The 14,315-nt window shown below is 39.5% G+C and overlaps 1 protein-coding gene across 32 annotated transcripts in view; it reads left to right on the top strand.

Annotated features, from left to right (window-relative positions):
- The window catches only part of CLASP1 (cytoplasmic linker associated protein 1), a 286,688-nt gene that overhangs the window by 242,291 nt on the left and 30,082 nt on the right, over positions 1 to 14,315 (top strand). For all 32 annotated transcript variants that reach the window (XM_045826128.1, XM_045826129.1, XM_045826134.1 and 29 more), the window contains 3 exons: positions 5,229 to 5,379; positions 9,905 to 10,151; positions 12,573 to 12,763. In XM_045826128.1, the coding sequence (XP_045682084.1) occupies positions 5,229 to 5,379; positions 9,905 to 10,151; positions 12,573 to 12,763 (589 nt within the window). The remainder of the gene's footprint in view (positions 1 to 5,228; positions 5,380 to 9,904; positions 10,152 to 12,572; positions 12,764 to 14,315) is intronic.

The following is a 14,315-nucleotide window of genomic DNA, read 5'->3' on the forward strand; positions in this document are numbered from 1 at the left end:
ATGAGTTTTAATTGTCATATTAGATGATATGAGCCCAGGAATTAGAATTTTGGTTCCCCTGTCTCTGAGCTGCCTAGCTGAGAGTTGCTGCATAGCCTTCTGGTGGTAATACTATTCTTTCAGGAAAAAAAATTGCTTGTGGCAGCCTCTGAACTCCATCTGCTTGGATCCCAGCCTCTGGTTAGAACAAAACATTCTTTGGTTCATCCTGCTAAGTTCCTTTGGTCACATTTAAATTAAGGCCCATACTTTTTTCTTTGGTTGTTCCTAAATAATAGATACACTACCTGAAAGTGAACATCCATATTTTTGTTAAGTGCCTGTAATGTCCTTCCCAATATAGGTGTATGCACATCCATGCTTCACGCTTCCACTCAGAATCTCATGCGATTTAAAAGTGTAAATTCATGATTGAGAGGGAAATAAAACAGTTGTATCAAGGACCAAATTGTATTGATAAGAGAAAATATCTTCTTTTTCTCTGTATTTGTGAAGTATTAATTTTGCTCCAATGAATTTTGATAGAATTTTGTCAAGGAAAGAGGAGACTCTAAGACACTTGGAATATAGTGTCTTCCTCTCCCTTTCCTTCTCCCTTCCCTTTGCCTTTTTTGTTTCTCTTTCTGATTTTCCTCTTCTGATCACTACAGTCAACTATGGGGTTGGAGTGCTGATGGGCAACTGAAGCACCCACCTCCCTTTTCTCAGCCTAACTCCATTCCCACTGCTCCCTCCCACAAGACTCTCAGGTGCTCTTACTCTCCCAGGTAACAGACTACCTGTTAAACTTGTCTGAGGTGTCAAAATGTTATTACATTTGCAAGGTCGTCTCAGTTATTTTAAAAAGCCTCTCAGCTGCCTCCAGTGTGATCACTGCTTTGGCTTAGACTAGCAGGAGGAGAGTGTCAGTGAGAAGTGTGAGCAGGGTATGATCTTTGTCAAACCTCAGGAGTACAGTTCCTGCCATGTCACAAGGACAGAGGACCATTTCATCAACTGACAGAATTCATCGGCATGTACTATTGCAAACCTTCTGCCCAGTGCATGCTCAGCCCCCAGAAAGCACTCAGGCAATGCTGTGAAATCAAGGCAAGCAACAGGCAAATGCACAATTTCCTTAGCATTCTTATGTGTGTTAGGCATTCCCACTAAGAAGCAAGTGAGACCTGTTCTTTCCAAACTGCACCTGCAGCTCTCAGTCCTGCTGGTGATTATGTGGACTGATAACTTTCACAATGTCCTGTCACCTAGTGATCATCTTAGGACAGAGATCCAGAAAGGAAGCCCCAAAAATGGCATTCAGTTATGCCTTAGTAGATTCCCTGCACCTAGGCAGGAGAGCTGGCGATATCCTCACCAGCCCCTGGTTTGATGTGACAACATTTAATGAATCTAGAAGAAGGGGTGGGTCTTCCTTCAGATGGCAGATCTGTGGTAGAGTTGGGTCGATGTGTTCCTACAGAAACCTGTTTGGAGGTCTCTTAAGTGCTTTTTATAAAAGTTCAAAAACTAGAGAATCCCTTCGCTAGAAGGCTGTCATTACAGGAGCAGAGCAGGGGCAGTCCAGCTGTTTTGTGCTGTGTAAGGTGAATTTGTACCCACTGCGATTAGACAAGGGTAAAAATAAATTCTTGCTTTTGAATGCATCAGAGATAGCTTTTGTAATGATTTACATTCCTGTTTCTGTATCCCCAACATAGCGAAGTTGTACATAGTAAACAAATCAGCTAAATGTTTTAACAACATTTTTCTTTTAAAACTCTCACAGCAAAAGTAACTTCTGAAGTGTACAGAGAATCCTTTAATGACTATTTGTAGGTAATACATAAGGTTAGGGCAAAGGCACATTGGCAGTGAGATGTCACTGCTGTCCTCAGTGTTAATAAAGCATGCCACTATACTTCCTTCTTTTTTTTTTAAACATTAACCAGGCCTCAAGGTATAAGACCTGTTTACTGACTGTCTCCCAGTATACTGGCACCAAGCTTCACCCTCAGCCACTTTTCCCAGCCAGCCATCAAGACTGCCCTCCAGAGGATATCCTATTCTCAGAGTCATCTTTCACATATGTGCACAGTAATATAGCTGATGCTTAATAAATGCCTGTAACTTTGGTGGGAGAGAGGTGACTAGAGACTTTTACATTTACAAAACCTATTGGTCACATATAACTAAGAGGAAATCTACGTCTATCAATAAATCCTATTGATTTTATAACAAGAAATAGTTAACCTTTTTCCATGCTCTAATATCTTTTTCCTACAAAATAACAAAGAAGAAAATCTAAGAAAACAAACTTCTTGTCTCTAGTTTCTCTTTTCTTGGAGACCTGACCTCTTGCCTCCCCACCCACGATACAAATCCTTTACAGCAGAGCAGTCCAGAACTTCATTCTGCTTCAGTATTGGGTGATTTGCCTGACCTTAGATCAGTGAAGACTGACTGATTAAGTAACTTCCTAATCTAAACAGTCCTAAGGAAACCTTTCTGGGGTCTAATCACAGTGTTTAGAGGTGACCAGGGCCTGGCCTTTAACCTAAAGGATTATGTTCTGTAGTTGTCTCTGAGCAGAGTGTGGGGTCAGGTGACAGACTGGGTCTCTTCTAAGTAAAGCTGCTTCATTTCTCTTGCTGCTTTCACATTGAATGGCTTGTTTGGACCACAGTGTTCACAATTCCCTGATGGTGGCATTCATGGGAGTTTTCCTTTTCCTGTACAAAATGAGGGCCCATGGGTGCTGATTTGAAAATAGGCAAATCAGGCCAAAGCATAAAATAGCAATTATAAGGTAGCATGGTTTCCAAAACAATGCTCTCTCTCTCACCTTGAGCTCACAGCTGTAGCTTCATACCAAGGAGATACTTCAAGACTTCAAGCTAGTGAGTCTAAAAAGAAGCGTCACCACAGCTTGAACTTGGTTATGCACATGTATTCCTAAATTGGAAGTCTGAGTTGGTTTATTAATTGAAAGTAAGAAGGAGGTACATTAGCTAGCAGATTCTTTATTTTCTTATTTTAAAAAGAGGTTACTATAATGCCAAAGTTACATGAACTAAAATGAAACATTTTAAGAAAGTTCAGATTGAGAAACACGAGATGAAATATGTGAAAGCTAACATTATCTGAAGTGACACGAAAAATAATATTGTGACATCCCTTTAAAAGCAGAACGTTTTGCTAGACTTTCTCTTATCCCCATTATTCATTCTTTCTTTCTCTTCTTTCCTTCCTTCCTTCCTTTCTTTTCATGGGTTATGTTATTGTTTTTTCTTGTTTTGGTTCAAAGTATTTTAAGACGTCTACGTCTTAAAATACTTTTTATATATCCCTTTTTATATATTATATACATATTTTTTGTTTGAGTCATACTCAGTCTTTATTTAAAAAAAGTTCATTGGCCAGATGTATAAATGTTTTTGTTCAAATCTGGAATTGTGGTGTTCTACAAGGGGAGGGTAGCAGGAGGCTTCTTCCATTTAAAGGGATATTGCCTCTTAGAAGGAGTTGAAATCTTGAATTTTGTTCAAGATTCTTAGTTCATTTTCTGTTTGTATATATACAAGGGGTTTTAGCTGTAAACATGTTCAAGTTCACGTCCCTTTCTGTTTGGTGCCAGAACCAATCTTTGAGTTGGCATGTATTTTTGTGAACTGTCCAAGTACAATTGAGGTGTGTATTTTCTTTCATCAGAAAAGAAAAGTGAGTTTTATCTGGGCCAGTTTTGCAATCATAGGCAAATGGCTTCCATCTCTAAGAGTGAGTTCAGATCTTGTGGTCTAGCAGAACCTAATTAGCTTTAGAAAACACTTGGGTCATTGCAACCTCAAGCCAGCCTGACTACTCCAAGTGAGAACTGTCCAAATCTTGACTTTCTCATCTGCCCAAACCTTTAAAAAACACAAGGCAGGAGAGGGGAATAGTAAATGTTACTTGTTTCTAAGTGATAGGAAACTTACCTCATATGAAAATGTACAGGATTGGTTGTGATGTCCTTAGGAAGAGCTCTGTCAATGTGTGCTTAATTTTCATGATTTCTCTTTAGAAGAACAGAAAGATTGCAATCCTTAGTAATGTTGAATGCTTACTTAAACACAGCCAAGGATTCTTGGAGTGTCCTAGGCTAGGAATCTTCAATGTAGCTCAAGACTTTCTGCAAGTTAAGTTAGACCAACTTACTTGATATCTTCCTGGATATTTTTTTAAAACAAGTGACATCTAAACTAAGTTTATAGTTTTGACTTGCCCTTTGTCGACCGTTGCTTCATGTTTTGCTTTCTTTATACTCGTGTATTTATTTGTGCTTTTTTTTAACATTCTTAGTGAGGGGCAGTTGAATTTGTCGTTGTTGTTGTTCTTAGAAGCTTCTATTTCAGTGCATTTTTCAGACTTATAAAGGCCACTTGTTGACACACTGCATTACGCTAAAAGGCTATTTAGGATTTTTGCTTCATTTCATGTTTAGCTATGATACATGTTTTAAAGGCACAGCAGTTGACATAACTTTTCTTGAAGGGACATATATTTCTGGCTTTTTGAAGTGCTTTTACATACCCAGCTAGGAATCTAACTCATCTTTATAAGATTTGTTTTTATTATAAAACTCCAAATCAAAACATGTAGAAGAGTTTGATATTCTCAACAAACTACTGGGTTAGATAACATACGAGTTAGACTCTCGAGGAGCCCAGTGGTAAAATGGATCTGACTTTGAGTTATAGGGTTAGTTTTTTAGCTTTTAACACAGTATTTTATTTACAAGTTTCTGACACTGGCGAGCGTAACCTGAAGTCATTTGCTTTGCTCTTCTGAAATTTGTTTGTAATACTAGCTTTATATTTAAGTGCCCATTCCTCTTAATTTAAGTTTATACATTTGAGACCAGTAACAACCAAACTACTTTTTTCTGACTTCAAGATATTATTTTTCCACTTTCATTTCCACTTGCATGCATTCAGTCACCAGTTGTCACTCTCTGAGTTCTTGCATTCTTGTGGTTATTGTTTCCCCTGGTTCTAATTGAATTCTGATATAATGTACAGATTTGACCAAAGAGATGTATAATTAATTGTCCCCTGCTAGTGCTCTAACAACATGTCTCCTTTTCATTCCGAAACACCTAAAGAAACAAACTTGGATACTTTACTATGGAAATTATTGGAAGGAATTTATACATATATCTCAATTTTATGCATATGCCTCAATTTAAGAGAAAATATTTTGATCTTTAGCATGCTGGACTATGATACAGAGAACTTGAACTCTGAAGAAATCTATAGTTCTTTGCGTGGAGTAACAGAAGCCATCGAAAAGTTTAGTTTTCGAAGCCAAGAGGATCTCAATGAGCCAATTAAACGAGATGGCAAGAAGGACTGTGATATAGTAAGTATCCCCAGGCTAATAGAGAACTGTTTGTTAAGTAATAATTACTGATTCTTCTGAACACTGACTACTGTTATTACTGAGCTTCATGATTATTTTTAGCTTGTAGTCAAAAATATTTTTAGAAGCCCAAGGCAGTTTTCAGTTTCCCTTGCTATCTTTGTGAAGAATGGTAAATACCTTTTTTCTCAGTTTGCTTTTTGTTAATGCTGGACACATTTTTGTTCCTATGTTGTGGTTTTTGTTCCTATGTTTGTTCCTACGTAAGCCTGAATCATATACCGTTGTGGCTGGGAGTTCTAATCACATGCAGAAGCAGGCAAATAAGCTGGGGATTATCTTTGGAATATCTAAGCAAACATATCCTTTAAGGCCTGTGTATATGCCCTTCTGAAGTTAAGACCGGTGAATTAGTCTGTAGATAAGAGATTTAAGAGGCATTAATTGACTAGTTGCTAGAGCCGAGATCTTTTCTTTGAGAATGGGCCCACCATTTAGACTTTCATGTTCCCCTTAAATAAATTTTACACATAGTCACAGTCCACAATTTAAAAATTTAGTTTCTTCCAAGAGTCCATTGGATTTTGTGAGTGTAGTTCAGAGAAGAGTTGAAAATGGAAAACAGATTACAGAGGGTTGAAGAGTGACTCAGGTAACAAACTGGGTGCTCAGGGGCTTTTCACACGGCAGAGACCTGACCTGTTTGAATGCTGATGGGGCCAGTTGAAAGAAAAATGTTGACTGTGGAAGGGAGGGCAGTGGATGATTGGTAGACACAGGTTATTGAGGACATGGGATGGATAAGGTTTGGGCACTGGTAGAGGAATTGGCCTTGGCCAGGAAGGAGGGTAAACAGGTTGCAGTGAGGAAAGTGGAAAAGATTTCCAAGGTAATGGGGGTGGGGCTCTGATTAGTGAACGGAAGTCCTGCCAGGAACAGTGGAACCCCTAGAAGGTAGATTCCTGAGGCATTACTTTCCCCAATTATAAATGTAGTATATAGCCAACATATAATATTTTGAAAATGTAAAAAGAACTCTCTGTATCTAGAGATAATGAACATTAACATTTTACTGTATACTTTTCTATTCCTTTGTGTGTTTATATATTAATATGTTTTGGGGTGTATGCAGAGTGGTTTTTTTTTTTTTAATAAAACAGGCATCATAGTGTATCTTGGCATCTTGTTTAGCATAGGAGGTGAGTACTTTCCTCTGTTAGTACTCTTCTATGTGAATTTTTATGGCTGGATGGTAATCCATATGGATATACCATAGTCCTCAGGTGCCCTATTTTGGAACATTTAAGTGTTTTCAGTTTTTTAAAGCATAAAAATACTGTGATGAAAGTTGGAAGGAATGAAGCATGGTAGGAAGAAAGTAAAAACAGCCAGGAACAGGAAGCCTCAGGGTTATCAAGGGGATGGGAAGCCTGGAAGGACTGGAATGCAAGAGCTGCAAGGCTAAAAAGAGAACTGAACGTAATTTTCAAAGTAAGATTTTTAGAGATGAGGCTGTTTCCACCAGAGGACCTGGGCATGAGGTGGAAGCATAAGAAGGGGGGTGGGGTGAAAATCTTGGCCACTAGTCACCAAATTTTAAACTAAGAAGCTGAGGTAGATATAAAACTTTGTTGAATGTGGGACTCAGGAGCTAGCCTACCTCTTTTTAAGCTTGACTGGTAGACCCAGTCTAATGAGACAGAAGTTCATAAGGGTGGACGTCAGATTCAGTGGGAAGATGGTTTTCAAAAGCAGAGACAAAAACATGAAACACGTGGGAGAAAGTCCGTCCTTAGCACTAACTACCCAAGTAGAACAAGACCTGTATTTGAGGCTCCATTTTACTTAAAAATTGTTCTGCCTTATTTCAGGTAAAAATTATAACACTTAATGCTAGAAAGGATGTGAGGAACTAGTGTAATATTGGTGGCATGGTAAATTGATACAGTAGTTTCCGAATTTAGTAAAATTATATTTAACAAAAGTGATTTTAAGTTTTATATCCTTTAATAATTTAGCTTTTAACAAACTCAGCAAAAAATATATATTTTTACAAAGTAGTTTATTTAGCATTATGTTTTATGGCCAAAACAAAAAAACATTAAAAAAAATCAGTAGAAGGAGAATCGTTGAGTAAATCTTATTAAAACACAAGTAGAGCCCTAGCTGGTGTGGTTCAGTGGATTGAGCACTGGCCTGTGAACTGAAACATCATTGGTTTGATTCCCAGTCAGGGCCATGCCTGGGTTGCAGGTCTGCGCCCCAGTTTGGGGGTGTGCAAGAGGCAATGGATTGATGTATCTCTCGCACATTGATGTTTCTCTTCCTCTCTTTCTCCCTCCCTTCCCCTCTCTCTAAAAGTAAATAAAAAATATTTTTAAAAAGTAAGTAGGAATAATGGTGTGATTAAACATTATGGTTATAAAAACTCTATTTACATGGGGCATGCTTATGCTACAAGGAAAGCAAACTACGTGATGGTATGGGCACTGTGATTGTCATGCTATAAAATACGCATGTAGACAAGGATGGGGGTGATAAAGTTTAAAAGGTAACTTTTGTTAAAAGTGATAAAAATTAGTTTAGCTTTATTTTTTAAATGTCTTTAATCTTTAAAAACTCCTATGAATTTTTTCCAGTATAATTATATGCTTTATTTTTAGAAGAGCATTACAAAGGGAAAAATATTAAAATCACTCATGTATTATCTTCCTTGAGAGAAAACGCCAATTAAATCACGTTGTTCATATCTATGCAATATATGTTGGTGTGTGTGTGTGTGCGCGCGCATATATATATAGATATATATAGATATATATAATTTGCCTCTTAATAATTATATTAGTATACAGTTTTGAGGGGGTCAGGTAACCAAATGCATTCCAGCAATTTCACCAGTATATATCCAAAAAATTGAAAGAGGGGACTTGAACACATTTCTCTATAAGTGTTAATAGGAACATTATTCATAATAATCAAAAGATAGAGCAATCCAGTATTTATCAATAGATAGATTGAAAAAATGTGATATGTACCTGCAGTGGAATAGTATTCAGCCATAAAAAGGAATATAATACTGACACATTACAACACAAATGGAACTTGAAAATATTATGTAAATGAAATAAGCCAGACACAGAAAGACAAATGTTGTGTGCTTCCACTTATGTGAGGTAGCTAGAGTAGTCATATTCACAGAAACAGAAAGCATAGTAGTATAGAGGTTGGTCATCAGGGCTGGGAGGGGTGGTCAGGGTGTTATTATTATCATGGATATGGAGTTTTCGTTAGGAAAGATGAAAAAGTATTGCACCAAATCTAACATAGTGGTATTGGTTATATGCAACATTGTGTGTGGATTTAATGTGACTGAATTGTACACTTAAAAATTAAGGGCTTAAAATATACATATTTTATACCACAATTTATAAAAAACATGTATAAGTGCCAATGCAGTCTGACTGTCCCAGAATGTTTTTACTTGTTTTTTTTCTCGTGTCTGGGATGAGGAGAATGACAGTTTTGCTCTGTTCCCAGAGCTCAGCCCATACTTGATCTTGTTACAGTGCCACCCCACAAAGGGTGCCAGACAGGCCATTGTGGCTTAGAAGAAAGGACCCCTGAGAGTGAAGATAGTCAGAAGCATGACACAAGGGACAGAGGACCAGGGGGTTAATTTGTTGAAGACAAGATTCAGGATACATTGGGAAAAAAAATTTCATAAAATAATAAATACCTGTTCTTTGACCCAACAGAAAGACCAACTCTGAGAGTCAGAAACATCCAAAGGAAGAATGATCTACCTAGGGGATACTGAGTCCTCCATTGTTAGAGATTATTAGCCCTTATTTGGCTCACCAGGTGGTAGAATATATACAAGGAATTCTTGGACAGTTGAACTGCTTTAGATCTTGTGATGGCTATTGGAGGAGTGTTGGTGTTGTGTCAGGGCCCCAGTGAGGAAACGCTTAATGTTTGTAAAGAAAGTTATAGGCTAAGAAGGGGAAGGGACAAGCCAAAGAACACGAATAGAAGACTCATGGGCATGGACAATGAGGGGGAATTAACTGTAGGAGTTGGGGGAACAGGGCAGAGGAGAGCAGTGGGAAAAAAGGTGGGACAACTGTAACTGAACAACAGTTAATAAAAAAAGAAAGTGATAGGCTAACAGTGTTGGTACATGAGATTTCTGAAGAACTGGGGATGTGTTCTGTACACCCTTGGTTCCCAAGAGACTTTCCATGTTATTAATCTCTCAAAAAATATTTGAGTGAGATTAACCCGAAATACTAACAGATTTTACATGTAAATTAATGAAAAAAAGAGAAGAAAATATAAGCATGTGTAGTTCCCTTTAAAGTAGTTTATGAATTAGGTATTTACAAATTGAAATTCTAATGACTGTTCTTTTGTTAATGGCCTGATTTCAAGTGAAAAAATCTCTGGCTCTCCTAATACTTCTGAAAATTTAAAGACAAATTTGTTGAAAGTCCTAAAAAGGAACTGACAATGTTCTCTGCTCCAGGTATCCCGGGATGGTGGAGTTGCCTCCCCTGCCACTGAGGGCCGGGGAGGCAGTGATGTGGTGGAAGGAGGCAGAACTGCTCTGGATAACAAGACCTCCCTCCTCAACACCCAGCCTCCGCGCACCTTCCCAGGGCCACGGGTGCGAGACTACAATTTGTATCCGTACTCAGATACCATCAACACCTATGATAAGACAGCCCTGAAGGAGGCCGTGTTTGATGATGACATGGAGCAGCTCCGAGATGGTTTGTCTTTCTTTGCTCTATTGTCCCCCATCCAGAAGTTCCTTTCATGGGCTTCCCCTCTTATAAGACCAACTCTGGGTATACTGGTCAAATGGAAATGGAAATGTTGGGTCTGTTCTGGTTAGTCCTTTGTTCAGCAGCTACATGTTGAGCTCCTACCAGTGCTTAGGCATGGAAGACACAACAGTGAACAAAAGTATGCACAGCCCCTGCCCTCTAGAAGCTTATAGTCTAATCTCAGAGAATCAGGAAATAAGCAGTCATACAAATGACCTCAAGTTGCAGCTGTGACAACTGTGCAGCGGAGGAAGGCTACCTGTACTCATCAGTGAAGGCTTCCCTGGGAACCAGGACCTGAGTGGAGATCAGAAAGACAGGGGAGTAGGAGTTAGTGAGGTGGGGAGCAAAGGGTTGAGCAGTCCCAGCACTGGGCTCAGCATTTGTAATGGCCCCTGATGTGCCAGTCCTAAGCTATGCAAGTAAGATTCTGAAGCACCACTGAAAGCCTCCCCTCTTCTCTCATACCAGTTTATTCACCAGGTTTTCCTGCAGTGGCTACAGTTGACTTCTGTACTGTAGTTGGTAAAGGATCAAACATTCACTGAGCATTTGTGTTACCTTGGGCTTGTCTAACTGAGATAGTGGTGATTGTTTCCATTTTACAGATTAGAGATTGCAGTTCAGGAAGGTTAAGTTACCTGCCTCAAATATAACGTATTTAGTATGGAGTAGAACTAGTCTGGCTTTTTTCTGACTATGTTAAGACCAGTGTCCATTACCGAGTAACAAGTGATTAAGTATATTTTGGTATGATCATAGTTTTATTTGGCACTTAATTATTTGTTTTGCTTTTTAACTCGTTGTCATGTTCACACATTTTGGGTTATTTCAACTTAATAGTCATTTATTTTATCTATCTTCCATGACAGAGTAACTGCTTGAGCTAAAGCCAACCCAAATTAGCCATCATTTTTAAAAAAAATAAGTTTTATTACCTCCCTGTTTTTTTTAATTTTGAACAAAAAATTAAATTAGAACTCTAAACAACTAACATTAACTGAGTGCCTGCTGTGTGTCATGAGGTGTATGGCTGGCCAGGGACAGAGAGGTAAATGAGATGGTCCCAGGCCTCAAAACCTCAGAGCCTGTCAGGGAAAACAGACTCAGCATGGTCACACTAGGAAGAGGGGAAGGAGGCCTGTGCTGGAGGCATACACGGGGTTCAGTGGGGCATGAAAGACTGAAAACTGCACTCTATCAGTGGACCCAGCTGTGATGGAATGTTCAGATAGAAGAGAGGTTCTCCAGTTGTGTGAAAGCAGAAATTGTGTCAAGTGGTTGAAAGCATAATCCTCGGCTGTTAATTGCTAATTGCTGGTGAATAGCAGCTCAGTATATACCCAAGCATCTGTTTACTGGGCAGTTGGCAGTGATACAGAATTTATTATTACTTGCACTTTCTAGAGTACTGGACTATTTCCTTTCATTGCTCATAGAATTGGTACATCATTTAACTTAGCCATTTGTTGGTTTTGTTGGAGATGGAATAGAGATTAGGATATTGGTTGTTATTTATTCTGCAAATGTATAGTAAAAGGCTTAGAGAAAAATGTAGGATAGGAGGGGGAAATGATAGAGTTCTTTAACACTTCAAACTTTCTCATACATTTGTTTCTCAATTTTAGAATCTGAAGAAATATGCAAATACAAACTTAAGTAGTTCTTGATGACTTGTGTGATTTGTTTCTTCATCCTTCCTATTTGAAGTGAGTTCAGAGTTGAGGTCTCTTAAAAGAACATGCAGAGGAAAGGATATGCTCTTCTGCCATGTGAACTGTGGTTCAAGCCCTTGCAAGCAGTTATGCTAAGAGATCTCAGCCAGTTTTACAGTCTACCTTGATTGTATTGGTTTACTGCGCTAGTTCCTAAACTGTGTACATTTCCAGAAAGGGGATGAATCTTAATTGTAACAGTGCCTTAAGGAGAATCTGTGTACTTCAGTGGATTTGGTACTAGTCAGAGACTGTTCCGGTCATAGGCCTGACTTAGGACTATTGCAATGGAAACAGAGTTTGGATAAGGGAGACAGTCATGGAAGGGCTTTTGGAGGGTTTCTTCTTTGTCTGAAATCAAATGAAATAGCAATTTCTCCACTTGTCTGAAACGGAAGGGAAAAAGATGGTAAGGCAAGGTAGTGAGTGACATTGAATATTGGTGCTTGATACCTGTTCTCCCACCTCAGTTGTCACAATTAGCTTGGTGAAATGACATGCCAAGGGTGAGGCCTGGACCACACATTAGGATAAAGGGTGTGATGGGAAGAGACTGGAGAGCGGTGGGAAGACTGCAGGACGTCACTGAGGAGGCACCTGGAGCCAGGCATTTCCTTGTGCAATGACTTCTGTCCTGTGTGCCTCCCAGTGCCCATTGACCATTCTGACCTGGTGGCCGACCTTCTGAAAGAGCTATCCAACCACAACGAGCGAGTGGAAGAACGGAAAGGTGCCCTCCTGGAGCTGCTCAAGATCACCCGGGAAGACAGCCTGGGCGTCTGGGAAGAGCACTTCAAGACCATTCTGCTCTTGTTGTTGGAGACGCTTGGAGACAAAGATGTGAGCTCCTTTTGTTCTTACCTTTCCCCTTTCCACGGGTGAATTCAGTCCTGTTCTTGTGGCGTTTGGCTTCTGCTCTGCTGTCTGTATTGTGCTTACTATTTACATCAAAACACATGTGAAGTATTTTCTGAGCACCAGTTAGTAAGGGAATGTTTTCATCAGAGACAGGACTCATCCTACTTACGTGCAAGGTTTTTCTGTAATTGGCTTTGTTGAGGGAAACTTGTTCTTGAATCAGGTCACTTTAACACAAAATTTCTTAAAACATTAGCATAAAGTATCATTTTTTACAATGAACTTTTTTCCTTGTGAGTTTTATTTATGTTTCACGTTTACTTGAGAAACAGAGAAATTCCTTTTTTAAAGACCCTGCAAAATGTTGCATTCTGTCACATTTTGTCTTGGTTCCTATATGTGTCAGCAGTTCCAGTGACCTGGAATGGTCAAGCAATAGGTTTAGGAACCATGGATTGTTATTGTTGCCTATTATTTTCTGTTGTTATTTTTTATAATAAAAGGCCCTCTTCACACTGTGATGTTTGAATGTGACGCACTAGGTATCTGCCATGTAACTCCAAACAGAGGGCGGAATCCAGTCAAAGTCCTGACTCTTCCCCTTGTTCAGCTGGTCCCTTCCACAAGACAGGACAGGAGTCAGTGTAGGGACTGCGAAGTGAACTCCACCCCTCTGCACTGGGCTTTGTGTCAGCCAGCAGAAACACAAATAATGTAAACATGGTGAAAATCTCCGCTGGCAGTACCGGACGGAAATCTGACACAGCCCATGGTAGAAGTCATGCCCGGGGTCACAGTGGTGGTGACTTGAATGAAGACAGGTGAGCAGGAGGCCGGTTGAATGTCATGATGACTTCTGATGCTTCGGATTAGTGGTTTGGTATAGGACTGAGTAAAGCTAGAAAAGAATAGTGACAAAAGATCTGTATTAACTTTTTTTAAAACAAAGTATTGGCTTCCGAAGCACTTGTCCTTGGTTGGGCTTTGTTGTAGGGAGATAGAGTGGTGTCATGTAGAGGGCAGTAGATGGTGTGTTAGTATGTGAATGGTACGGGTGAGTGACAGAGAATCAGGATGTGCTTTTTGGCTGTGTTTAGTATAAACTCCATTCTCTTTTATTAAGATTAGGAATGTGTTTGGAATGGCTTTCCTCCAGGTGCATGACTCAGCCTTGAGGTCCTCAAGCAACTTGAGGACCTGTATAGATTCCCCTCCCCCATGATCTCATCACACAGAAGGCTGGGAATAATGACAGGTCTCCAGTTATCCTTACAGAATTTACAGTGTTTCAGGTCATGTTGTTGCAGTGTTCAGATGCTTTTTACCTGTCCTTTTGTAAGTTCTACAAAGGGAAATGTGCATATCTCAGCCTCAGGAAATCTGAAATCCTCCAGAGATATATCGTTCTTATTTGGTTCTCATTTGGCTCATTCAAGAAACCTTCATTTGGTCCCCCTTAGGTGCTGGGTCCTGGGAATGTCAACACAGGCACAGGGCCTGCCCTCACAGAGCTGGCTATCTAGAGGGCCTCTGT

Source organism: Phyllostomus hastatus, unplaced genomic scaffold, assembly GCF_019186645.2.
Source record: "Phyllostomus hastatus isolate PE091 unplaced genomic scaffold, TTU_PhHast_1.1 phas_scaffold_60, whole genome shotgun sequence".
NCBI classification, from domain to species: Eukaryota; Metazoa; Chordata; class Mammalia; order Chiroptera; family Phyllostomidae; genus Phyllostomus; species Phyllostomus hastatus.